At 37.6% G+C, this 26,330-nt stretch overlaps 1 protein-coding gene across 1 annotated transcript; it reads left to right on the top strand.

Annotated features, from left to right (window-relative positions):
- Positions 1 to 1,133: 1,133 nt before the first annotated feature.
- On the top strand, positions 1,134 to 25,998 carry LOC121665167 (desmoglein-1-like). The gene is made up of 16 exons (XM_042029110.1): positions 1,134 to 1,336; positions 8,101 to 8,136; positions 8,505 to 8,633; positions 9,310 to 9,465; positions 9,612 to 9,759; positions 10,654 to 10,817; positions 11,060 to 11,194; positions 11,767 to 11,952; positions 12,131 to 12,390; positions 13,353 to 13,495; positions 13,643 to 13,861; positions 15,029 to 15,559; positions 17,696 to 17,844; positions 18,344 to 18,404; positions 19,845 to 20,053; positions 21,574 to 25,998. Exons 1-16 carry the CDS (start codon positions 1,289 to 1,291, stop codon positions 22,543 to 22,545), a joined length of 3,546 nt encoding a protein of 1,181 aa, XP_041885044.1. The 5' UTR covers positions 1,134 to 1,288; the 3' UTR covers positions 22,546 to 25,998.
- Positions 25,999 to 26,330: the final 332 nt, after the last annotated feature.

The following is a 26,330-nucleotide window of genomic DNA, read 5'->3' as shown; positions in this document are numbered from 1 at the left end:
GCAAAGTACCCATGCTAAGTGACACAGGGACGCAGCGTGCTGCAAAGCTGCTTACCCAGCTGGAGCATGGGACCTCACCCTGGCAGGGGCTGAGCAGCCACAGAGGTGCTGAGCCCTCTTTTCCCAGCTCAAGCCAAGCCCTGGGAGATGCCAAGCACCATGGAGGGCTCAGCAGGCTCAGAAGCACACCAGTGGTGTTGCACTTTCAGGGACAAAGTGTGCACCCCCCTCCCAGCTTCAGTGGAAGAGCAGAAGGTCACTCTGACTTTTTCTTGTCCATTAAGGAGTGGTTCAGGTGTCCCAAAGACAAAAGGAGGCGCTTATAACACCTCTGCTGCACAACAGAGAGCAAAGTGGGGAATCCCCTTTGATTTCTTTGTCCCCCACAAAACTGTGCTCCTGCCATCCAAAATGAGGCCACGAGAGAGCTGTGCAGAACATCCTCTCTCCCGGAGCTCCACTACCTGTTGTTTTGAGCAGCTCTCCAGTTTATCTGGCATTCTCCCTCTCCACTGTGTCAGCAAGAGCACAGCCCATTGGAAGGGAGAAGTATGACATGAGGAGGCTTTGCAGATGGTAAAGGCAGAAAATCTTCTTCCTCTGCTTCAGATATTCTTGCGGCCTCATGAATAAAGCACTATTTTTTCCCCAAAATTAATATGATACCTCTTTAGCAACAACCCCATTCTGCTTTGACTGCTTCCCTTCTGTGAACAAGGTGCATGGAACTGACTTCTTTGTGCCTGGAAGTAAACAAATGGACTTCTAATTTAAACGAATAATTTCTTAAAGTCCATATTCTTTATGGTAATATTCATTAAGTTCTTCTATTATATAAGGTGCAAAGATCAAACTGGAAGTTGCACTCAAAGCAATGATAAGTTACCATTTTAATGATTCCTTATGTTGTGAGTAATTTATAAATCACTCGGTATCTTCTCAGCAAAGCTTGCCTTCTGTTTTTAAAATGTACCTTCTCGTATCCAACAAAGGGTTTCAGTGCAATAAGAATTTAGGTGTGTCTCCTAGCTTTTACCTGCAAGCAATAATGATGTTGTCAAGCGTTTCAGGTGAGACCAGCCCAGGATTTTGGGGTGGGGAAAGACACTCTGTTATACAGCATCTTCAGTTCTTCCCTCAGAGGGAGGCAGAGACACCTTGAAGGGCCGAGTATAAGGACATATACGGAGCGTCTTTCTAAATAGTCAAAAGAGCTGGGGGGGGAGGGGTACAGGAACAGGCTTGTAACCACAACTCAGTTGGACTTGTTTCTGAGAAGTCAGATGCCATGGATTGGCTCCCTCACCGAACAGCTGCTTTTCTGTTCCTTTTGTTGGTAAGTCAGAATTTAAAATATTATTTGTAAATTCTGTGACTACAGTAGTTTGGTCTCAGCAGACGATTACATTTTACGGTGTAAACTATTCCCCAAAAATATCTTGTGAAATTTACCATAAAAATCAAAGCTCTGCTCATTCTAAACAGCCCCTCTGAACATTCTATAGAATTAAATTAGCTTTTCATTAAATACTGACAAATGTTTCTTTTTAGACTATTGGCAATCTGTTGATGTTCAAGATGTGACTTTCTATGTTTACGGTATGACATTTCAGGCAAATGTTTTCTGTGGCTACTATTTAGGGGTCACAATTATTAATAAAATGCTCGTCATTACAAAAAATTTAATGTTTGGATACAATTTGGTTCTGTGTCTTTACTTTTTTATCAGTTGAGGAAATATCTTTTTCTAAAATATTCAAATCTCTTTTTTCTAAACTCGTTAGCAAGATTGTTTCAGAGCTGACCAAATCCTACAGCTATATTTGAGAGAAAAAAATGACAAAATTTAGTGAAGATCTCAGTTGAGAAAAAATCAAGACTTGGCCTATTATTTCACATTGCAAAGGGTTCCTGTGTTGTAGTGCATTAGTGTCTGAGCCGCCATGTGCTGAGCAAGTGAGTGCGTGATGAAAGTGTTACTCTTTGGGTTTGTTTTTCTCACTGTAAAAGGAAAGTTGTGGCTATGGTCAAGTGGCATAGTTGTTCAATGTGCTCATCAAGGCATGGAAATTACCCAGAAGGGACTTAAAAGGGCTATGGGTGCCCTACTGTTCCTGCAATCTGATTTTTGTGTGGATTAATTTTACTCATCTGTGCTGACCTTTTGAAATTAGGTAGAGGTTTAAGGCCCTGAAGATTGAGAAGAGTGAGATTTCTACTATAGTTATGCCCTGTGGTTTTCATGCAATTTTACATTTTACACAGTGTATTAGTAAGGGTAAATGTTTGTTAACTTCTCATTACTGACTTTTCTAGAAATGTTGTAGTCTGAGAAAAAGTTTGTGTTATAGAATAAAAAATCCTAAAACCATTTGGAAAATGCAATCTATTAATTTTAGGTGACAGCTCTGCAATCAGTAAAGTAGAACTAACACAGAGTAGCTGCCAAGCAAACAAGGGCAAAACTTGGCAAAAGCAAGTTATGGTTCGGATAAGTTTCTGCTTGTTCAAGGCAGCACAGAGGTGTCTGAGACTGGCCTGTTGCACACCACACTCACACTTCCGGATTTTCATGTAGCACTAGTAACTACTCATTTTACTCAGTTACCTGGTGATGCACACTCCCAGTGTGTCGAGGTTCAAAAAGTTTGACTGTGTTGCATCTAAGATCTGTCCATTCAAAAGAGATTTTACTGCTTTACTCCTCTCAGCAACTCTGGAGCCATTTTCTTTCTTTCAGTGTATTATTGTTACAATTGTGAGTGATGGACGGTAGGTGTTGGGTGAGAAAAAAGGAGGGATTCTGAAAAATGCCATTGTGTTTTGATGACTATCAAATATTTGAACTTCTACAACCCAGAGGAAAGCCTTGTTCTTGTTATGCGTTGCTCTGCCCAGCAATGCTCATGATGGCCTGTGCAGCTTAATAGCATCTTTCAGCACTTTATAGAAAGGTGGCAGACAAACTGTAGAGATCATTAAATTATAATGATAATGTAGAGATATAAATTATAAATTTATGTATCCAGTGTTAGTGTATTCTGAGAAAGGATTTTGACTTTCAGCTTGACTAATTTTTCATGAAAATCACCTGTCTGAATGGTGCATCTGGTTAGTATATTGTTAATAAGTTGCATCAAATAAAATTACCATGAAGTTATACATATTTTAGCACACTACTGCATTGTCAAAAAAAAAAAAAAGGAAACTTACCAGCCCTGAAACAAATAATTTTCTCTATGGATTTCACCATTGGTGGGACTGATTCTGCAACCCTTGTTCATGTGACTTCAAAGGCATTATTCTCATGAGTAAGGGAGTTCTGTTTGTGATACCAGCACAGACACGTTTTATGGAAATAACCTGTTTGATCGGGTATGACTCTTCTCCTGCCAGCTCTCATGTGACAGCCAATAATTTTAAATTCACCACATCTCTTATGCACTTTTGTCTGGATACATTTTCCCATGTGTTATCTATGCTTATTTTTTCCCCCCCCTGGTTGTTAGGCTATGGTTACGCATCATACTAATAACTTGGTTGCACATAAAAATAGTCAGGAGCTAAATCCTCTCCATGTATATTCATATGAAACATCTGCCAGAATTGAATCAGGAACCTATAGGTTCTTCTGCCAAAAATTTTATTGTAGAAATAGAAACTAAAGCAATTCCAGATGCAGGAATTATCACCTAAGACTAGGTACTTAAGCCTGTAGTTTTACATTCCTGAGTAAAATGGCCGTTAAGCAAACATGCATTTGCAGCCAGAACACTCAAAGTCATATCAGAATTCAGATTTTATTGGGGAGGTTTATTAAGGGCACTTAGCATGACTAATTTGAAAAACTCAAATTTTAATGATAATGGCATACACCCTATATTGAAATTACTTTTCTGTTCATTTTTCTAATGGTTAAGCTCAGTTACTCTATGGAAATGTATCTACATACAATAAAAGATAACAATAGGACAACAGAAACAATCTCAGTGGAATCTTTCCCAAAGTGTTCAGTTCTTTGAATAAACTTATTTTAAAATAAATCAAACTTCAAAGTATATTCTTCAGCCTGACACGAGCATTGTCATAATTCCTGAATAATTCCTCTCACAACTCTTGAAATAGTAATGGGTTCTCCATCCTGGGTGAAATTCAAAGTATTGCTAACACAGGAAACACCTTACCTCCTCTGAATCAGAAAACAAAAGGCCAGAAAAATCATCTAGAAAATCTTCCCCTTTAAATTGGATGAAGTACATTCATTAGTGACATATGAAAAGGCAAAGTATAGAAAAAGAAAATCGTGTTCAATTAAAAAGTGATCAAATTGGATAAACTACATTCATTAGTGACATATGAAAAGGCAAAGTATAGAAAAAGAAAACCATGTTTCAATTAAAAAGTGATCAAATTGCATATTTTTAAAATATGAGTGTTTGTCTTACATTTGAACTCTGCTTCTCATTATTTCATATGCATTGATGTATCACTTTTTAAAGAGATGTAGAATGAATAAAGGGAAGGGTTCATTATTGCAACCCTTTTCTAGTCAGGGCTGTGGATGAGTAAGAAAGATGTAAAAGTCCCAAAATGCTGACAGTACCAGAGCTACCACTGCAGCCTGATGACTAACACAATACGTGTGAGTTCTCAGCACTCCTCCCATCCAGGCCAACAACAATGCCACTGTTGACTTCAAAGAGAGAGAAGCAGATCCCATATGAATAATGCTGGGAAGATGTTAAAGGTGTGTTCAGTCATTTAGATTTGAGTAGGTGGAGGAGGGAGGATTCCATAATTACATATGATATTGCTTGGTACTCAATTAATGATTAGTTAATTCTTGTTTGTAAATTGCTTTGAAGGTGCGAAGAACCATACACATCCTGTGGCCCTAATTCTGTCTCCAGGTACATCAGAATAAATCCAGAATAACTCCAGTGTGGCTCTAAGTTGCCACTTTGGACACAAGGTCCAGGTATCACTACAATAAAAGACAAGCTTTCAGACAGACACTGTACAAATGACAGAAACCACAGACTTGTTTCCTGCCTGCACATCTCCCAACCCAAAAGAGAAACAGCTTGTGCAACCAGCCTCTAGATTCTCTGCAGCTTCCTTTTTTCACAGTCTCTCAGAGACTAACAGGACAGCAAATCTTGGTATCATTCTGACCAGCTTGCCTACCCCAAGGTCCTCAGGATGCACCCCACACATTCCAGTGGCTCCTATTGCTTTAATTATTGTTTATCCCTGTGTCTATGGAAAGTACTGTACTTGGATACTGGTTTAGAAGGGAATTTTTTTAACTACCTAGAAATTTGCTGGAGTTAGCTGCTAGGAGACAGAACTTATCTTCTGGAAATAGCACTAGAAAAAAAATATTTGCATCCCAGAAAAAATATTAGAAACAGACAACTGGGTTAGGGGAAGCCTTCTAACTGCTGGTGACAGTGAAGAACTGGAAGGCATTAGCTGGGGAGGCAGAGGAACATCTATCCCTGGATCAAGTTGGATAAATGCAATTTCAAAATTGTTCAGGTGAACTAGACATCTTTGTCTGATGTCTGCCTGCCCTCCTTCCTATACAACAGCCATAACAGAGAGACATATCAAACACAGACATCAAGCTCATCAGATCAGCCATTTCAAATAATAACACAAACTGTACTAAGGACTCTGAATTCAAGATCTTCCATTACCAACAAGTAGCAGAATGGGGTTTTCCTTAGCTATCACAGGACAACTGTGGAAATACAGGGACTAAATTTACAATCCACAGCATCACCAATGGAGAAATTCCTGACATTCCCATTACAGGTGCTCAAAAACAAAGGATGAGACTGCAGTGTAAAATATGTATTTTTCACTGCTTGAAAACAGAACTCCCTATAGGCTGGAATCAAGAGGTTTATGAATATTCATGTCCTTAAGTAATAGAATTCTTTACAGGCATAATTCTTATTTCAGAAAAACTCAGAATAGTTTTTCAGAGTATGAGAGTGATGTGGTTGGGTGTGAGGTATTAGTCTCACTGCTAAGTAACAGGGTAGGCCATAGGACACAGACAGCAGACAAGATTCACTAACATTGCACTGGCAGGTGTATACCCATACTTTGCCAGGTCAAGACAATTGTGTGCATGCCAGAAGGGATTTCAGCCTAAGGGTGGAGAGGATTTCATTGTGCTCACCAAAGGAGGCCCTGCCTGTGGGATAGACTGATAAGAGATGTTCGATTAGTGTTATTTCTGGTGGACCTCATCACTCAGGTTCTCTAGTGTAGTCTGCCCCTTTGACTCTTCCATGTTCCCCAGGCTCCAAGGGGGATTATAAAAGAAGAGGACTGAGCTCCCACTGGGGCAAACAAACCCTGCTGTTCACATGGAGTCTGATATTGTCCCTTCTGAGATGAGGAATGGCTGCACATGAATTTGAATCCTATTCTGAAGCTGAAGATTTAAATAGTCATAAACTCAATGTCAATTAGAGGATGCATTGATGCTTTTAGCACAACATGAACATATTGTAGTGATTTTCCTGCAGAGTACTTTTCTTAACCATTTATGTCAATAGCTTGCTCAAACAAACAAGGAAAAAATCCTTACTCTGTGGAGTCCAATAAATTTCAAGCTATATGCACATCAAATGGGCAAATCCACAGTCTAAACTCCTTCATTCAGAAGCAGATTAGGGCATCTGTTGTAGGCCACGGTTTCAGGGAATGCTTTGGGCAAAACCAAATCATTGGAAACATTGTTTTGTAAATGACAGATGGTAAACTCTTGCAGCATAAAGGTAAATGGGGAAAAGAGAGAGAGAGGAAGGAGGTGAAACTGCTGTTCATTCTTCTGTTGCATGTAAGAAGTTGTCTTAACATGAAGTAAGTGGAAAACATTCTGTGTCCATGTTCCAGCCTTGCCAGTAAAACTCAATAAATTTGAAGTGAGGAAAGTCCCATGATGTAATGATAGGATAAAAGATTGTCACCGATTTTATCCAAGTGTAACTGACATAAAACCCCACAGATAAAACATATCAGATAAAAAGCAGCCAAACCAAACCAAAACAAAAATCTATTGGAAATTATAAGGAAGTGAAATACTCATATCTGCAGCCGTTAAAATTTGTTGAGAAAAGAGAAACACTGCAATACTTTTTGAGGCACCTGGATATTTTGTTTCTTCCAATGATGAATGAAACAAGCAGCCAGTCCTGCAAATCCCACATTCTTCACCCTTTATTGTCTGAAGAAAGCAGAAGAAGATCTTAAACCCGAAAGAGATGCTCTGAAGAAGTACATTCACCAAGCGAACTTCATTTTCACACCCTATTTAGGAATAAAGTTAATTAAACTGTGCCTTCTTTTAAATTGTGCTAATCAAGAAATTGAGGCTTCTCTCATTTAAATTTTAATTTTAAAGTAATTACATACTGCATCTGATCCTGCCACCTTTATTTACTCAAGACTAGTTGCATAGTTAGGTCTCAAATCAAAATCTACTGTACTCCAGGGAAATCTGCCTGAAAACTGCAGGTGGGTTTCCATCTTACATTAAATCTCTTCAATCTCACTGGGAAGTTCCAAGAATACATTTTCATTCTTTTTGGTTAAATTACACAATTAAGTACTCCAGGTTTATTGTGGACTTAGTAAATAAGAAAAAAAATAACAAAAAAAGAATAAATTATTTAGGATAAATACTTCTCTAGTTTCCTAGACAGTTTGGTAACAACTCTTGCAACCACTTCCCTCTTCAGCTAAGGTGTTAAAAATCTGTGTGAAAGCTTTATTTTGATGAAGGTATAGCTTGAAAACTTCTCTGGTGTACCCATTCAAACTCAAAGTTCTGTCTTGAAAGACAGAATGGATTTTGAAGGTCTTAACTGTCAAGGAATTCAAGTGCTGGATATAGAAATAATTGAATTTCACCGAGTCATTTGTGGAAACCTTGTAGCTAATGTCTAGATAAGCTATTGCAATAGGCTTGAAGAAAAGTACTGCTCCAGGCCTGCAGTATAGCAACGTCTTACAGTTGGGTTTTGCTTGCTGCATTTTGCCTTGCATTTTTACATGACAATCTTATTATTGTTCTTGCAGGTACTCTTGGATTTCAGCACAGGATTTCATGTAGAGGTAATACATATTGCTTGAGAAACTGTTTTTCTGATTAATTTAAATGTAACAATGAAAAAAATCATTTGGAAAATACCGAACTAAGATGCTTCTGAACCTGAAGATTGAAAACATATTTAAATATTAAACAGCTGCAGGTAATAACCTGCTCAGCCTCTCAAGAGAAACTCACCTAAATCTAAATGAGTATCTCATACAAATGAGTAATTTTAAAATAAACATGTACAGTCATAGAGTTTCGGACTCGCAGACGTAAAAAAGCACATGGTCTACAAAAATCTCTTTTCTCCTTACTGTTGGAAATTATAATTGTCTGTACTTATTTAAAATGGATTGAGGTCATATGATACTGGAACTCTCTGTCAAAGGTAAAAGAATGGGATGAAAACGGAACGGCAAGATGGAAAACCTTTAGAAGACAAAAACGTGAGTGGATCAAATTTGCTGCAGCTTGTAGAGAAGGAGAAGATAATTCCAAGAGGAATCCAATTGCCAGAGTAAGTAGAAAAAAACCCACAAGTATTCACTGACAAGGAAGTTCTTCCGAAGACAGGCTGATAAAAGCAGAGGGATGTAAAAATATATATGCTTAGAGTAGTCAAAGCAAGGAATGTAGAATAAAAGAAAGATGATGCAATATTCCCAGCTCTGCTGAGACAGTCTCATAAAGTGAAGCTGTGTGGCTGCTGAGGAGTGACCAGAGGCTTCCTAGAACATTGCCATGAGTCTACTCCCCAGGCAGCTCTAACCAGTGTCTTTGTTCTAGATCATGACATTTTTCTTCTTTCTCTCTCCTCCTGAAAACCCCTGAGCAGAAGTTCAAAGATAGTACATGACTTGTGGGAAACAGAAAAAAGAAAATATCCTTCTGTTCGCTCACCGTGACCATGCCCTTACGGAGGTCCAACCACAGTGTGACGCCTTTGGAGATTTCTCTCTCCACCTCCCTGACAGATTTAGGAGAAATAGAAAGCCTACCCAGCCCTTAAGGGGAGATGGATCTCTAGGTTAACGTTTTGTAAAAGACCCTTCTATTGATTCTGTGTCAACTTGTAATAAATGGTTGAGAAACTGAAGTTATATAGAATTTTTTACAGGAACTAAGAATAGGAGAAAAAACCCTGCAGGTGTCCTCAGTAAACTGGTATAAATTATTATTGTCTGTTACTGCAGATCCGATCAGATTGTGAAGAAGACAATCCAATCACATACAGCATCTCTGGAGTTGGAATTGATCGTGCACCCTATGGAATATTTGTTGTTAACCCAAGAACAGGAGAAATTAATATAACATCAGTAGTGGATAGAGAAATAACACCAGTTTTTGTTGTAAGTACTGTCTTTTTTTTTTTACCTTTATAATTATGGATCCAGGCTGGGGCAAAGAGAGCAAAAGACAGCAAATTCGTTTGTTTCAGATTGCTACTTTGCTTACTTACCTTTTGGTTTTAAAACAAGTAAATCTTTTTATTTAGATACGTTGCTTTGCTAAACACTCAGTGACGGGTGTAGATTTGGAACCACCTCTCGAACTTCGAGTCAGAGTTCTGGATATAAATGATAATGCTCCTGTATTTGCACAAACTGTATTTACAGGATCTGTTGAAGAGAGCAGCATGGACAGTAAGTAACTATGTTATGCCTTTTACAATATTGCTAGTGAACCTCACAGAATACAGTTAATATAAACCTGGGGTGCTCTTTCTGCTTTTCTTAGGCAATGACATATATTGGTCAGGGCCACTGCAGAGGAGGGAGCAGCAGATGCTTCTGCAAGTGCTCTTTGAGCCAGGGCCTGAGCTAATTGCTATAAATTAAACAGCAATGCTTCCTTCTCCCTTTCCTCCCACACGAGTGTTGAATGTTCCAGTTTCTAACCATACCATCATGCAAATTCCTTCAGATGTGAAAATGTAAAATAAATTATTTCATTCCTTCTCATTAGAATAAAAATATCATTACACTTATTTCCTTTGAGGGTATGTAAAACACATTTTTCCCCATTTTTCTCTTTCAAATATTTGTACTTGCAGCCTCTGTGTTTGTAGTTGCAGAGGATTATTACTTAATAATTCCATATTTAAGCTATTAAAATGGCTCTTTTTTGCCAAAAGTACAGCAATCAACATTAGACATGCAAATAGCACTGACGCAATGGTGCCTAACACTCATTTTCTTCTTTCTAGAAATTCTCATTTAAAGCTATGGAAATTTCTTATAATAATGTCTACAAGCTCAGTACTTGCTGTATTTTCATATTCCCTATGGTGATTTAAAGAAGTTCAGTGAACATCTGCATTCCTTCTGACCTTGATTTTTAGTTCATTTAAAATCATTAACATTGTCAGAATCAGTATTACAAAACTAAACTTCTGGTTTTCTTTGTAAATGTCAAGGATTAGATAGTCTTCTATCATTTTCACACACTAAATTTTAGCACTGTCTTGATGAGTTGTTTGCAGGAACTCAAGAGATTTTCTATTGGGTTTTTTCTATTATTATTTTTTTTTTTTTTAGACACACTGGTGATGAAAATCATTGCAACAGATGCAGATGAACCTAACCACTTGAATTCTAAAATTGCCTTCAAGATAGAGAGTCAGGAACCTTCTGGTCCACCCATGTTCATTATGAATAAATACACAGGAGAACTCCATCTTGCAAATTATCTTGACAGAGAGGTAACATTTCCCCTTCCAAAGCTAAATAACATGATACATGGTGATGTAAATGTGCCATGAGAGTGAGAAAAAAAATAGAAGAGAAAGGTTGTGGTTTTTACAAATATTAATGGAGAAATGCATGGTTTCAATGTGTTACAATAAAATGTCTAAGTCCTGCATTAGGAAATAGTAGCAAGCATGAGTTATTTATAAGAGGCACAGATGGTCTTCTAACATACCCATTTCTCTTTTTGTGACAGCAACATAGTAGCTACACTCTTGTTGTGAAGGCATCAGACCGGGATGGGGCTGCAGATGGAATGTCATCCGTTTGTAGCTGTAACGTGAAAGTTATTGATGTTAACGACAACTTTCCAACTCTTGCTCAAAGCTCTGTAAGTTTCCAATAACAAAAGCAGCAACACTGATTTAAAACCCTGTTTAAAAGCCCCGTTGATAACAGGGCCCTTACTAACCCATAGAGAACTTTCACAATTACATGGTCCACTGGAATAACATGGTTGTTCCCTTGAAGCAAGCTCAAAATACAATCCATGACTTGTGCACCAATTCTGGTAACATACACATAGGTTATTTTTGTATTCAGAGATGTCAATCCAGACACTGTCAGGACTGACTTCTTTGTATTCAGAGAAATCCTGTCATTCAGGTGCCCAGACCCCTGCAATACGGCCAGATTATGTAGATTAACCCAATTTTTGGAAGATCATTTCTTATGGAAAGCACAAATCCTTTTACTCTATGATGCCTCTGCCTTTGAGCTGATAGAGTTTTTCAAATCTGTAACAATAATCACAATTTGCCCAGAAGACTTTTTTTTTATTGTATTGGCATGGACTGTGCTTTTGAAAGAACAGCTTTCAAAAGAACCTCTTCAGACAGCTGTGTTTTCCTCACATTATATATATATTAATATTTGCTAATAGGTATTTATCTGTCATTTCAGTTTTCAGCAAGTATTTCAGAAAATTCACTCAGTTCAGAACTGCTACGAATACAAGCTCTGGATGCTGACGAAGAGTTTACAGACAATTGGTTAGCAGAGTTTTTCTTTATATCCGGTAATGAAGATAACTGTTTTGAAATTGTTACAGATCGAGCTACAAATCAAGGAATCCTTAGAGTAATTAAGGTATGGAAAAATACTGTGATTCAGCTCTTGAAATAGTCATCTTAAAATTTTAATTAATTGTAACAGAATTAAACAGGCAGTAAAAACACTGTCACTCAACCACTTATAATAAAAAATATTTTTAAAATATTAAAGGAGCTTTTATGTACTATCTAGTTCTCTGTGGTTTACCTTTTAGGAGCTGGATTTTGAACATATCCGAACTCACTCACTGATGATTGGTGTCAGGAACGTAGCTGCCTTCCACCACTCTGTTGCACATGAGTACCAAATATTTGGAACACCCCTCACAGTAGAAGTGAAAAATTTGATTGAACCACCAAAATTTCATCCATCTTCAGTTGTGTTTTCCCTGGCAGAAGGTGCAAGAGCAAATTATGTTGTAGGAACGTACACAGCCATGGATGAGGACACTAGAACTATTGCATCAAATGTTGTGTAAGCTCTGCTCTGCTTAACTTCCTGGATGGAATAATTCTTTTGAGATTTCAATAGGATGAGGAATAGGTATTTTAAAGGATGCTTTAAAAAACAATGTTTATTGATTAGCAATAGAAAAAATAGCAATAGAATAGTATTATATGGTATCATATTATATATTATATAGTATTATATTCTATATTATTATAGAATAGTATATAGCCCATTTTTTGTGCTATAATTGCTTTTCTTTCCTGACTACTTTCCTTAGCCTTATGTACAAGACAAAGAAAATATCATTTCTCTAACAGGCTGTAACTCGAATAAATTAGAACAGGGGGGGTTTCTTACTCAGCCTAAGAATGTGTTTTCTTGAAACTTTTGCTACAAATAGGGAATTCTTTAGCATCTTGAAAAAAGCAGGCAAAAAATCCCAATAATGGTCAATATTATCCAATCAGAATAGAAGATGTCACTACCAGTTCATTCTACAGTTAAAAAAATATTTACACTTATTTCTCTTGAAATCAACGATAATAAGTGGGACCATAATTTGCTTTACAGTGTATGTAGAAATAAATACAGCCTATTTAAAAATATTTGAAAAAAAATTCATAAAACAGAGAAATGTGTCAGCAAATACAAATGTATAGTGTTACAGGAAGGGCTGTGGATTTAAACATTGATGTCAACAATGGTTCTAGTTAAGGTTTACAGGATCAAAAAAAATTTTACTTTTGGACTATGATGCCACTTTCAAACTAAAATGGGCTTCTATGCATTTGCTTTATTCCTAATTACTTTTCTAGTCTACATCTTTTGGAGTCTGTGTGGATTTTGCTTGAACTGGGTGAAATGCAATAGGACTTAGCATAGCCTAAAGAAAAGTGTTCCAAAGTGCCAAGTTTCATCTGGAATATAAATATGTAACACCTATATTCATAGCATAATGCTGAGTATTTTCACTTCACCAAACACAGATATAGTATAGGACGTGATCCAGCTGCCTGGTTCAGAATCAATCAAAACACTGGTGAAATCACACTGAACAAAGTTATTAACCGGGATTCAGTCTATGTAGTCAATGGGCAGTACCAAGCAGAGGTCCTGGCTATCACCCGAGGTAAGAAAAGAGATTAAGTTTTGCAAAATAAACTCTTTCTGTTCCAGATTTCTCTCAGTGTTTTTCCTGTTTCTAGTTTTCCAACCCTAACTGCATTATTTATAGTGTCAGTATTCCCTCCTGACTACAAATATCTTATTTTTACAGGGGTTCCTCGATATACTGCTACTGGCACAGTTGTGCTTTCAATAGATGGCATCAATGCCAACTGCCCAACTATTAATACTGAAATGAGGAAAGTATGTATGCATTCCCCATCGGTGATTATCTCAGCAAAGCATAGGGATGGTGATCTCTATGCTACTCCCTTTACATTCAGCATACATGGTGAACCTCAGACTACATGGATTATCAGGCGAATAAATGGTAAATTAACCTACATTTTATAACAGAATAAATCACAGGAATAAGCTCTTATCTAAGATATCTGACTAGGATGTTATTTTATTAAAAAACAAAACACTTACTAGAATCTATTCAAATCTCAGTTAAATATGAATCTAAGAAGTTACTCCAAATTCGAACATATGCATGCATACATATATCTACAAATCATGTTACAACTAGAATCAGAATTATTACATGTGTTATCATTTAAAGGAAACTGAAAAATTACTGATAAAAATAGAGCAGCAAATCTGTACTTTGAGTATAACTATGACAAGAGCCTTTACTGGTCTAAACATAATGAGGTAAATCAAAAGGAGTAATTTGATACTTTTTTATTTCTATGTTATCTAAAAAATCGTAAGCATACGAAAAAACTCTCACATTTGTGTTAGAATATGAAGTGTATAGTTAGCAGAGCTTTACTTTTATGAGAGGCATATGAAAATGGCAAATTAAGATTACAACTTTTGTAATTTATTGCAGCAATCACACCTACTCGTATTTTAAAGAAAATTGGTTTAGTCAGTGTCCAGTGAAGCTATGCAGTTTCCTTCAATAGGACATGACAAACTAATGAGTTCATCAAATCTCATGCATTACTAATTGACAGAATTTGCATAACTTACTGTTTACATAGAAGACTACATGAAATGGCAAATATCAGAATTGCGAGTATTCTTGAGTCTCCTACCTGTCCTCAACAGTTGCAAATATGTAGTTTTAAATATTCTAAACCTACTGAAAAACTTTTTGAAAAACATATATGAGCTCCTTGAGAGAGGAAAAAGAAATGCATAAAACTTTCAACTTTTATATTTACCATCGTGCAAATAAAATTCAGGAAAAGCAGCAGTGGAAATAAAAAATTTCACTTTCCCCTTTTGTATTTCTCAAGTGTAAAAGTGATAACTAGACTGATTTGGCTCAGGTTTTCCACAAAAAAACCCAGGCATAGATGACTATCATATGTTTCAGCTTTGCATAAGTACTCTAGATGCGTAAGTAATTGAGGTGCTTAGAAAGGGAACAGTTTGTTTCATTCTGTTCTATGAATATAACACACAAGTAGTATAGATTTGTAGAACATTTAAGTCAATACATTCATCTAAATATTTTTCTCTTCTTTTTTTTTCCCCCTCCAAGATTCCTCTGCAGAACTAGTGGGCCAGAACATAGACTTTTACCTTTATAGGATCTATGTCGTTGTGAGAGATAACCAAGGCCGACGCTGCGCTAGACCACATATCATTCCTGTGCAAGCTTGCCAGTGTGATAGTCGGAATTACTGCACCAGCGGGGCCACAAGAATAATTATCATCGGTGGTGGTGGTGCTGGTGGCGGTGGTGGTGCTGGTGGCGGTGGTGGTGGCGCTGGTGGTGGTGGTGGAAGTACTGGTGGTGGTGGTGGTGGCACTGGTGGAGGAGGCTGGGAAGAGGGAGGACAACAAGGTGGTGGTGATCATGGTGGTCAGACTAGACCTGGAGGAGATTTTGAGGACCACACAGACTGGCAGGGTTATACTGATGGATACGATGGAGGTGAGGAAGGATATACTGCCTCCACTGATGACGGCTATGCTGGAAATGAAAATTATGGCAGAGACTACCAATCAAATACCACACTTAGCGGTGCTGCCATTGGCCTGATGTTTCTTGGTGGATTAATATTTGTTTGTAAGTATAAAATTAAGAAAACAATTTTATTACTTTTCTAAATAGTGTAAATAGAATTTTTAATTCGTCTAAAGACGAATTTTTAATTTGTCTAAAATGAGGTTGCTTTTTCAGTTGACTGTTAATCCATGGGCTTGTATTGGCCATTTGACAGAGAAAAAAATGGTCTTTTAAATTAAAAGAATTTCTATATATTTTATGTTATACATACCTACATTTTTCATTCAAAATTAACCATTTCCTTTCTAAGACCTGTTATCGAATTCTTAGACAGAGCTATCCTGTCACTTACATTTTGCAGTTTGTACTTCCATTACACTACTAGAAGAAATGTGCAACTATCAGCTCCAAATTGGGTATGAAAGGATCTAAAGAACAAGATTCCTTTGAACTCAAAGCCAGATTTCAGTAGTGGAACAGTAAATCATCTCAGATTTTGAAACTTTTGGCTACTCCTTCCAAACATTGCATCTAATAAAAAACAAGTCGCATTTATGATAACAGGATCAAAACAGAACATTAATTCATTTGTCCTAGCATTCATAAAGAATTATGAGCTTCATGGATTCAAGTTAGAATTTATATAAGCAATTATTTCTCAGACCACCACAATCATAGGTGATCAACCTTCTTTCATGGCCTGGGCATCAAGTAATCAACATCCAAAATTTCCCATTGAAGAAATACTGACTACAAAACTTGAGGAAACTGAGGGGTTTTCCACTGATTTTTTGAGGAGGGGTGTTTTGTTTGGGTTTTGATCTTTGTTTAGTAGGAACAAACAAACACAAAATCTTGAAGCTTCAAAAGGCTGTTCAGTTTGTAGTCCCCAGATGGTTTATCTTACAGGACAGACTGTCTCTGCCTTTGGAAATCTCCCCTGGTAGCCTGGAGTAAATATGTCCTTAGTCATGCAGCATGAGGCAGCACTTCGTACATGGTATAGCCCCTTCCCATTTTCATTTCACTTTGATGTTCAAGTAATCAGAGGGCTGGAGCAACTCTCCTATGAAGACAGGCTGAGAGAGTTGGGACTGTTCAGCCTGGAGAAGAGAAGGTTCCAAAGGAAACCTTAGGGCAGCCTTCCAGTACCTAAAGGGGGACTGAAAAAGACCTGGAGAGGGACTTTTTACAAGGGCAGGTAGTGCCAGGACAAGGAGCAATGGATTTAAACTGAAAGAGAGTAAGTTTAGGAAGAAATTCTTTACTGTGAGGGTGATGAGTCAGGGGCACATATTGCCCAGAGAAGTTGTGGATGCCCTATGCCTGGAAACGTTCAAGGCTGGGCTGGATGGGTCTTTGAGCAATCTGGTAAGTGGAAAGTGTCACTGTCCATGGCAGAGAGGTTGGAACGAAATGGTGTTTAAGATTTCTTCCAACCCAAGCCATTCTATGATTCTATGAATTAATATTGCATTGCCTTTCTAAAATAAGCAGTGTTTTTGATGCTGGCCATTACAGCATTCTGCAATTTCCAGCACTGAGTTCTTTAAACTACTAAGTATAATACCGCACTCTGGGAAACCTGACTCACTCTACATAAAGATTTGGTGAAACTAGGGCTTGGGATTTGCCCCTACTGCGTTTTCAAATCAAACATTATGCATACGTGATGTGAAAATTGCAACTGGAGCCTTAGCCAAAGATCACTGTAGTGGGTGGATTCTCCACTGATTCGCATATTTCTGTAATTACTAACGTGTATTACTTTTCAATTACTATACTTGAAGAGACAAATGTATGCTTATACATCAGGGAAGAATAGCACTGAATGCTATACATAGCAAGACTTGTCCTGTATGTTTAATTTTCATATGTACGCAATTTATATTGGTTCAGCTGAGATAGATCAAAGTCTATTCCCAGGTGCACAAGCATAAATTTGGAGTAACAGCCCCACCTACCCCTGTGTTGCTCTGCTATAACTAAAGGTACAAATTATTCTGAATTTCTAAATACATGCATCCCCATAAGCAGCTAATGATTCTGAAAGCCAGACTTACAGGCTGCTTGGTTAGAAACATTTTAAAGGCATATTTTCAAAAGTTCATCAGCACCTGCCCTCTGGGGAAAGCAGCTATTTCTGTACTAAATAAGATGTACTAAATCCTTGTTTCCTGTTCCTTTCCTGTTAAGTGATACCAATTTTGATGTCAATGAGCGACTGTTGTGGCTGTGGACCTGGCGCTGCAGGTGGAGTTGGAACTGGATTTGAACCTGTACCTGAATGCACAGAAGGGGCAATTCATCCATGGGGAATAGAAGGTGCACAGCCTGAAGACAGGGTCAGTACATCCCATGTTTCTAAAATCAGAAGAAATTCATATTTAGAGAGAAGGCTGCATTTGACTATAGTAGCACTGTGTCATCTAAAACAAGTCTAGCATTGTCAATAATTGCCAGGCAGATATGACAGGTGATTCTTAATTACATTCGCTGATGGAGTTTATGTGTTTAAAGTTGTGCTCAGTTAGCTTGGCACAACAGCTTGGTGTTACTATTCCTTATGTTCACTTACAATGAAACAATAACTAACAAGCTTCTTCAGCGCAAGTTTAGGAGAAGGGAACACAAATCATCTTCACTGATCATTGTTCGTGTTGACAAGGAAAAACCTTGTAGTCTCTTTTTTTGTTTCGTTTTGTTTGTTAATGGAGATGGTGATAATGAATAACTGTCATTAACAGTTTGGACTGCTAATTCCTTAACATAATTCACAAAGTCTTGTTCTTCATATGGGAATTTCAAGGTAATCATTCAAGGAGTCAAAATGTTGTTTTCCAGGATGTCTCGCACATTCTTGCCCCAACAACAGCAGCAGGAGGTGATTTTGGTGAACCTTCTGGTAAGCAGATCCTTAAATCTTTTATTTTATGCTGTCATAAATCTATCTTTCAGAACCTCATGCCTTCTGATCCATGAAGTCCTTTGGTTTCCTAACTATAACCCAACTCTTCCAATCTTACATCTGCACATAGTCAAACTAATGCTGGTAGGACCTCCAGTATGAATTAAGAATCTGGGGTTTGAGCTTTTGAGCAGATTCATTTCAGCAAACTACACTTACTTTGAAATATCTGCCAAGGCTTTCAAATCCCAGGCATTTTTTTTTTATCAGTGCAGATACTGAATGGAGGGTCTTTTCAAGACACCAGAAATCAATCTTGAGCCAGAATAAGAATATTTCTTTCATAACTTGGGTAAAAGGTTCAGTTCTTCCCAGATTCCAGGCTCTGCTTCCCATAAGGGAGCACGTCAAATAGCTAGTTAATTACTGACTGTCTAGGTGTGTTAACCTAGACAAGCTGGAACATAGCATAGTAAATTTATGCTTCTGAGATAAAGTTCCTCTAGGAAGTCAGTGATCATAGTGAATAAGCCAAGCTGTGCAGTGCCACTTTCTCCCCAATTCCTTACTTCAGAAGAGGAAGGAAGCATGCTGGCACAGATCCATTTTCACTAGCTTCTGACAGGAAGAAATGTTACTCTGCGAGACAACTTCTCTGCTGACTATTATACAAAAATGTTCTCATATTTCTCATTTCATAAAAATGAAAAAAATATATAATTTAGCCTGTTTCCTAGTGTAACCATAGTCAAGGTTACTGCACGCAATTCTTTTATTATAATATGTGCTGATAATTAAGAAAACTATTTCCTTATTATCATGTATTAAAAAAATCTGGAGAAGATAAAATCCTGTAAGTATTACTTTATAACTTATTGTAAAGACCATTTTCATTCTGGATTTTAAACTGGTGGTTATTATGATCCATTGTTGTTCTCCCCTAAAAAATCTCACTACTAGAAAATGTGAAAGGAGTTACAAAACTCTTTATTTTCTAGGATTTACAAAGCTCTTTATTTTCTAAGTGTGTAAGGGAAAAAAATTTCTATGCTTATGTGATCATAAATATATATTTATGTATTTTCATAAATATCCATAATTATCTGATTTTCTAACACAAATCCCATGACAGCATATATATACACTAGACAGAATAATCTTTCCAGCCAATAATAGAAATAAATCACTGATTTTCTAAAACACATGTGCACATGCTGCCTAGCCAGGAATAAAATCAAAGGCTTAGGTATCTGTTAATATGTATGTAATTATTACTGCAGTTTAAATGTTTGGTACTTATGCACGTACCTGTGACTGAAATTGATTTAAAATACCATCAGAAACTCAGTAGTTTCCTTACAGCATTTATAAAAGCAACTGAAAAATTGTGTGTACATTTTCACAAAGCACAGGAAGGATAACTTTTTCTGTTTTCAGAAATATATAATAACACATATGGAGGAGGAGGAGTAGTAGCTTCTGGTGTTGAAGAAACTACAGGGGTTGGCTACGGCACTGGTACAGGCTACGGAACAGCTGGAGGAATTTCTGGAACAGGGGAAGCAAAAGGGTCAATTGGAGGAACAATAAAAGAGTATCGAGAAGGAGGAGTGAACATGGCCTTCTTAGACAACTATTTCTCTGAGGTAATTAGTTGTTTGCTTTGAGTTACATCTGTGAGCATACTTTCTGTTAGATTCTCCTCCACAGGTTACATGGTGGAAATCCAAATTAATTCTACTCAAATTGAAACTTCCATTATATAATTCTGCTGTGAGAGCAAAGTTGACCACACTGACAGGAAGTTACAACACTAGTAGTAGTACTGTCTTAGAGCTGCTGCCATAGTAGATTGATTACTCAACAGTCTTATTGTAAAATTTTTTAAAATTACAAATTTTGTAAAATTTGTACACTGCAGGTATGACTAGGAAGCAATTAAATGATTTCAGCTTCATAAGTAGCAACCAAATTTATGTATTTTCCACCTGTTTCAGTGTATAAATATATAATATCTTCGTGAAATTGTTCCCTCCTACTTCCTGTACAGCTTGTTTGATGAAGTCATTTTAATCCTTAAAGAACTTTAAACATCCATTCTTCCTTATTTTTATTGCCCTTTCTGCTCCCTAAAAGACTTGTGAACTGCCAGTGACACTGATATGCAGTTTTTTCAATTGGCAACACCTTAATTAGCCTTTACATATGGGATTAAAAAAATAGTATGGAATTTACATGATTAATGGTTTCATGGGCTATATTTTTATTCATATGCATGAACTGTGAGGCATAAATATTATAATTGCCTGTCACCAAAATATCAATTAAGATATAAGGATTGCTATATTTCAAAATCTAAACAAGGTTTAGTAGAGGAGAGAACAGAGCAGTCTGTTCTCTCCTCCACTGACATCCTGAGCATGGATTTCTCCCAGACTGCAATCTTCCTGCCTTCGCCTGGAGCCCTATGTATTAATTGTCTGCTGGCCATAGGCCTCCACATATTACTCCTGTTATCCTCCTGGACCATCTCAATCCCCAAACTCTCTGACTCTCCCTCCCAGGCCTCCCCTTCCACCCTTTCCTGCTTCCTTCAACCTCATGCTGCACTTGTTTTAAATTCTCCTCTTTCCTGCCTGATCTCTCTGTAATGACCACTCCAGGATCCCCAACATCATCTCCAGCTGGCGATTTCCTTCTTCCTCAAAATGGACTACCCTCTGCACTCACCAAGTCTCCCTCACTGTGACCATCTTCCATCCCATCTCCTCAATCCTGGTCTCTCCACTGCTCCCCTCGCCACCCTGCTCCACTCCTCTTCCTACCATTTTGTTCAGAAACTGCTGCCCAAAGAAGGCATCTCTTTGCCTGTCCCTTTTGCCCCACAGACAGAACCACTGGTGACAGACCAAATTTGAGATGCTACATGCTGGCAGAAACAAGAATAAAACACAGTAATATTTTAATGAAGTTATTTCAAGGTTAAAAAATGTTGATGGTATAGTCTGTCCTGTTGATGTCCTATGTTTCAAGTCAGCTGGGCCTTACTGTGGTTAGGGAAACTTTACTGTGGTTTGAGTATTCATGGTTAAAAACCTGACGAAATGAATTCTGTTCTTCTGTTCTTTTTTTTTTCTTTTCTTTTTTTTGTTTTTGCAAACTACAGAAAGCATTTGTGTATGCAGATGAAGATGAAGGTCGGCCAGCAAATGACTGCCTATTGATTTATGATCATGAAGGAGTTGGTACTCCTGTTGGCTCCGTGGGTTGCTGCAGCTTTATTGGAGAAGATACAGATGAAACATATTTGGATACATTAGGACCAAAATTTAAGACCCTAGCAGAGATCTGTCTGGGCAAAGAGATTGAACCTTTCCCTGATGTCAACCCACCCTGGCCAGGCGTCAACGTTGCCTTCCCCAGCCCTGAGAGTGATCTAAACCTCCCGCCACCTGGTACCACCATCGTTGTCAATGGAAGTGCACCTATGCCTGCCCCAGTTGGCACTACAACAGTTGTTACCGAAAACACCTACACATCTGGTGCAACCATACAGCCCCCAAGGCCTATGCCGGATCCCTTGCTCCACGGCAACATGACAGTGACCGAGACCTACACCTCCAGCTCCCCCTCTTTTTCCGTTGACCCTCTGCGCGCATCCAACGTCGTTGTGACAGAGAGGGTTGTCGGGCCTGCGTCTGCCTCTGATTTGCGTGGCATGCTAGATATCCCCGATCTCACAGAGGGCTCCAACGTTATCGTCACGGAAAGAGTCATTGCACCTAACTCACGACTTCCGGCATCTCTCAGCATTCCTGATTTGGTAGATGGGTCAAACGTGGTAGTGACAGAAAGGGTGTTCAGGCCTGCCTCCGGAATGCCGGGCAGCCTAATAAATATTCCCTCAGAGTTATCGAATGCCCACAATGTGGTGGTCACCGAGAGAGTAGTGTCAGGGTCTGGGATGAGCAGCCTGGGAGGAACAAGTCTAGGGGGAGCAAATCTGGGCGGCCTGAGCAGCACGGGTCAGATGCTCAGTGCTGACTGTCACCTTGGCCAGGGAATGGGCACAGCGTCTCCAGGCACCTCCCGGAGGCGAGTGACAAAGTACAGCACCGTGCAGTACTCCAGTCAGTAAGGCCTCTGCCGGCACCCCTTCCTGCTGAAATCGCCATTTGCACCGACACTCATTAGCTGCCACCCATCAAGAATATTGTTATTATTTATAACTAAGAAATAGCGCTAAAATTTCAGGGATTCCTACTTATGTGAGGATCTCCGAAGGGTGCCCCATTTTGAGGTCAAGTAGAAGTTAGCTTTAAATTTATTTCTTTCTCTCCACCTAGCACTGCAAGTGTATAAACAGACTCTAGTATTTTTGGAGAGATTTCTGATGACCAAGGAGAGCAGTGAGAGGGGATCCTTGCGTGCACACAGTTCCAGCATGAATTAATGTTGTACAAAAGCATGTTAAAATACTGTGCAGCTGAGCGATCTCTCACAATGAGCAGATTTTGGTTAATAGCCCCTCACTGACAAGAGAGGAAAAGAATGTAGTTAATAATTAGTCAACTCAAGACTAAATAAGCACTTTCAAATGCATCATTTTACTTTGCATGTAATTCAAGAAGCGCTACAAAACAGCACTTTCAACCATTTCTCCCATCACCAACAATAGTTATAAATAATAATTATATAAACATAATACACTTCCATTGCTTTCTGAAGTTCTCAGTAAACAAACACTCTGCCACAGCCTGCCATGCTGTTACTGTCATGGTGAGGAGCATGACCAGCGATTCGTCACAGCTGGTGCTGCCACGTTGACACTGTCACCCAGGAAGATGTTGGCTTCATCCTTTCTCCATTGCTTACAGCTTTGCTTAAATCTAAAAGGACTTCAATGACAACCAGGAACTCTTAGTCAGATTTTTGTGCCAAACTATGACTCCCATTTAAATTGCCAGTGTCAGGTTATATTAAGAGGGCTATAATACACCATGCCAATTCTCGTTTCAAATACTGATAAGAAAAGAAAATCTTAGAAGCTTTGTGATATGAAGAGGCAATAGCAAGTATTGTATTACTGACACTGGTAGCTGAAGTCTTCCTGAAAAGAAAAAAACACTTGGAAGCAATATAGATTTGCTAATAAGCAATGTAGAGAATTTTTATTTCATATGTCAATGTATTTTGCATTGATATTTTGAAAGTTTATTTGAATGTATTAATTGAAAAAGTCTTTATGAGTCTATAAACTTAATTAAATCTGGCTTTTATTTTCCAACAAAAACAGCTCTACTTGACTCTGTTACTCTAATAATACCTTAACGTGTCTTAAAATATGATCTGAAGGAACAAAATACTGAAATATAACTTCTATCTCATTTTACTTCTGTATCATATGTATAGTAACCATAGCATAACCAATATTGCTTCAGTGTAAATAAAATAGAGTTATAGGGAGGAACTAGGTTTTTTTTGCTAGACCACCAAATCAGTAGTTTTCCCGCAAATTTTGCTTCTTTGGCTTTGACAGACAGGTTAGTGAAAAGTTTAAGAGTTGTCTGTGAACCTTCCACTCTATAAAATGGAAAAGAAACTTTCAATTGTGTATCCAGACTAACTTACCTCAGAAGAAATGGGTGACAGGTTTCTGAGTCTGATATCAAGAAAAGGTTTTTTTAAAGATGTCTTTGGAAATGCAGCTAGATCTGCTGTCAACAACAGCCTGCAGTGCCTCCTGAGTCAATGTCACTGCCATTAACATGAGTAATCCCCAGGAGTCATGACCAAATCCAAGGCTACCTCCAGAAAAGGTCCTTTCCATAGCTTCAGGTTCTTTTCTACAGCAGCTGAGCATGCCAGATGCTCTCCCCATAAAATCTGATGTATTGCTGGTTTTGCTTCTTTCTGTAGCCTTGATTATCTTAAGTGTCACTAAAATTGCGTTGACTTCAAAGGGATTAGTCTTTCCTATAAGTTATGTACCAACTGTAATTGTGGTTCCTGGAACCGTTCTTTAAAGAAGGAAAATAGGTACTAATATATAAAGCTGTATCCTTTCATATCTGGAGAATTTGTGCAGAAATTCACTAAAATGCTGACAAACTCCCTTTTATTTTGCTAACCATCTGTTTACATTAAAAAAACCAAATATTTTAAATATATATGACTATCTGGATATATAAATAGCCTATGCAATATAGCCAAAGCCCACAAAAAAAATATTTTAATGTAAAAAAAAAAATAAGTCTTGTGTAAATATTTCTATAATCATCTTAAGAAAATCAGAAATATTTTTCTGAATTGTGTTCAAAGTAATGAAACTAATCTTCAGGAGCATGTGCTGAATTCCTTGAACAGGAATGCTGTGTGAAGTGTGAGTGTCTGAACTATGGTCTCTTGCATGTCTAGAAATAGGGGAAGAATGAATAGAAAAAAAACTAGGGAAATAGAAAACTAATAGAAAAATAGAGAAAAAAATGTTGTTTCAAAGGACATTTTGGTTATGTGGTGGTTGTCTACTCATAGTACTATCTTTTACCAACTTTTTAATTATCAATTATTATGTAATACAATTTCTTTAAATATTTCTAGCATCTTTTAATATTGGTTTCTCACATCAAACAGCAACTGCATTATCCCCCAATGCATTTCCAGTGCACTTCTGAATATTAATTCCTATTGATGTGTAATTTTTACAAACTTCCTAAAAATTGTTTTCTTTGTGAATTGAGGATTTTTTTAGGTTACTACAAATTGTGGAAGAAAAAAATGTGTTTGAAGATGTGAACAAATACTTGGTTCATTAAAAATTCTGTGCAAATTCTTTTTCCAGCCTTATTGGTAAAAAAAATAACATATAGTTTAATTCTGACCAGCAGAAATTAGTTTTGTTTCTTTTCTTCCAGTAGTAGTTTAGAAGCCTGTTTGCTGTCTTACCTTTAATCATATTGTTTAATAATGAAGTAGGAATGGTTTTCAGGGAAGAAAGACAGTAGTGATATCAATTCTGCTCTAAACCGTTCAAGAAAAATGTTCTTACTCAAGAGTCAGCAGCATGCAACACCAAGTGTATCACTTTCTTTTGTTTTTTTAACTCGAGTTAATTTGGGAGTAGGATCCTACAGTTTTAAACAGGTTCTTTGAGACCTTAGCACAATGACAAGTATACTGACATGGAAGAAAACAGAGCCACAAGCTGAGGGTCTCGTTAGATTTCTATCTTAGGAACACTGTCTCAATTTGAACCGCAAGTTTCAATACTTTTTGCTCTGTCCTTAGTCTGTGGTAATAAATAACACTTTTAAACTGTTGTGAGCAGCGCTTACTATGCACAATATGAAAAGACCACACAATCTAAGCAACAATTTTTTTAAAACTCTGCTGTTTTGCTTGAATTAACTTAACTGCATAATTCAAATTCTCCACACTATTGAGTCACCAAATGCATCATTTTAATTTCATTTAAAATATAAGTAATATTACTGTGGGCTTGTGTTTTCATAAATAAAAATATTAGAGATTTGTTTGTAATAATTTCTGAATGGCACTGAAAAAATACAATAAATGATCATTTGGAACATCATGTTTTACATAGAGTGGCTCGGGATATTTTTTTTCCATTTATCAGCAGGAAATACAGTTTCCTTAAAACTGATGGGTTTTTTTCAGAAAAAATGTCATTCTTTCAGGAAAAAAAAAAACCAAAAAGGAACAAAAGGTGTTGATTTAGGAAGTCAGGTCATCCCAAGACAAAATTAGTTCATGATTCAAATTGACTACAATACTTTGTTTCAGGTTGTCAAGCAGAAATGTGTGTCAGGTCTCACAAGAATTACAGTACAATTTCCTCAACCCATCATTCTCTGCATTATTCTCTCTCTTTAGGCAGCCTTTTCTGTGATACCTTGCTATCCT

The sequence above is a fragment of the Corvus kubaryi genome, unplaced genomic scaffold, assembly GCF_017639235.1.
Source record: "Corvus kubaryi isolate FWS band 111438036 unplaced genomic scaffold, C.kubaryi_AGA036_p1.0 37312, whole genome shotgun sequence".
NCBI lineage: Eukaryota > Metazoa > Chordata > Aves > Passeriformes > Corvidae > Corvus > Corvus kubaryi.
The sequence above is the reverse complement of the archived record's forward strand: the minus strand, read 5'-3'. Positions and strand labels throughout refer to the sequence as shown.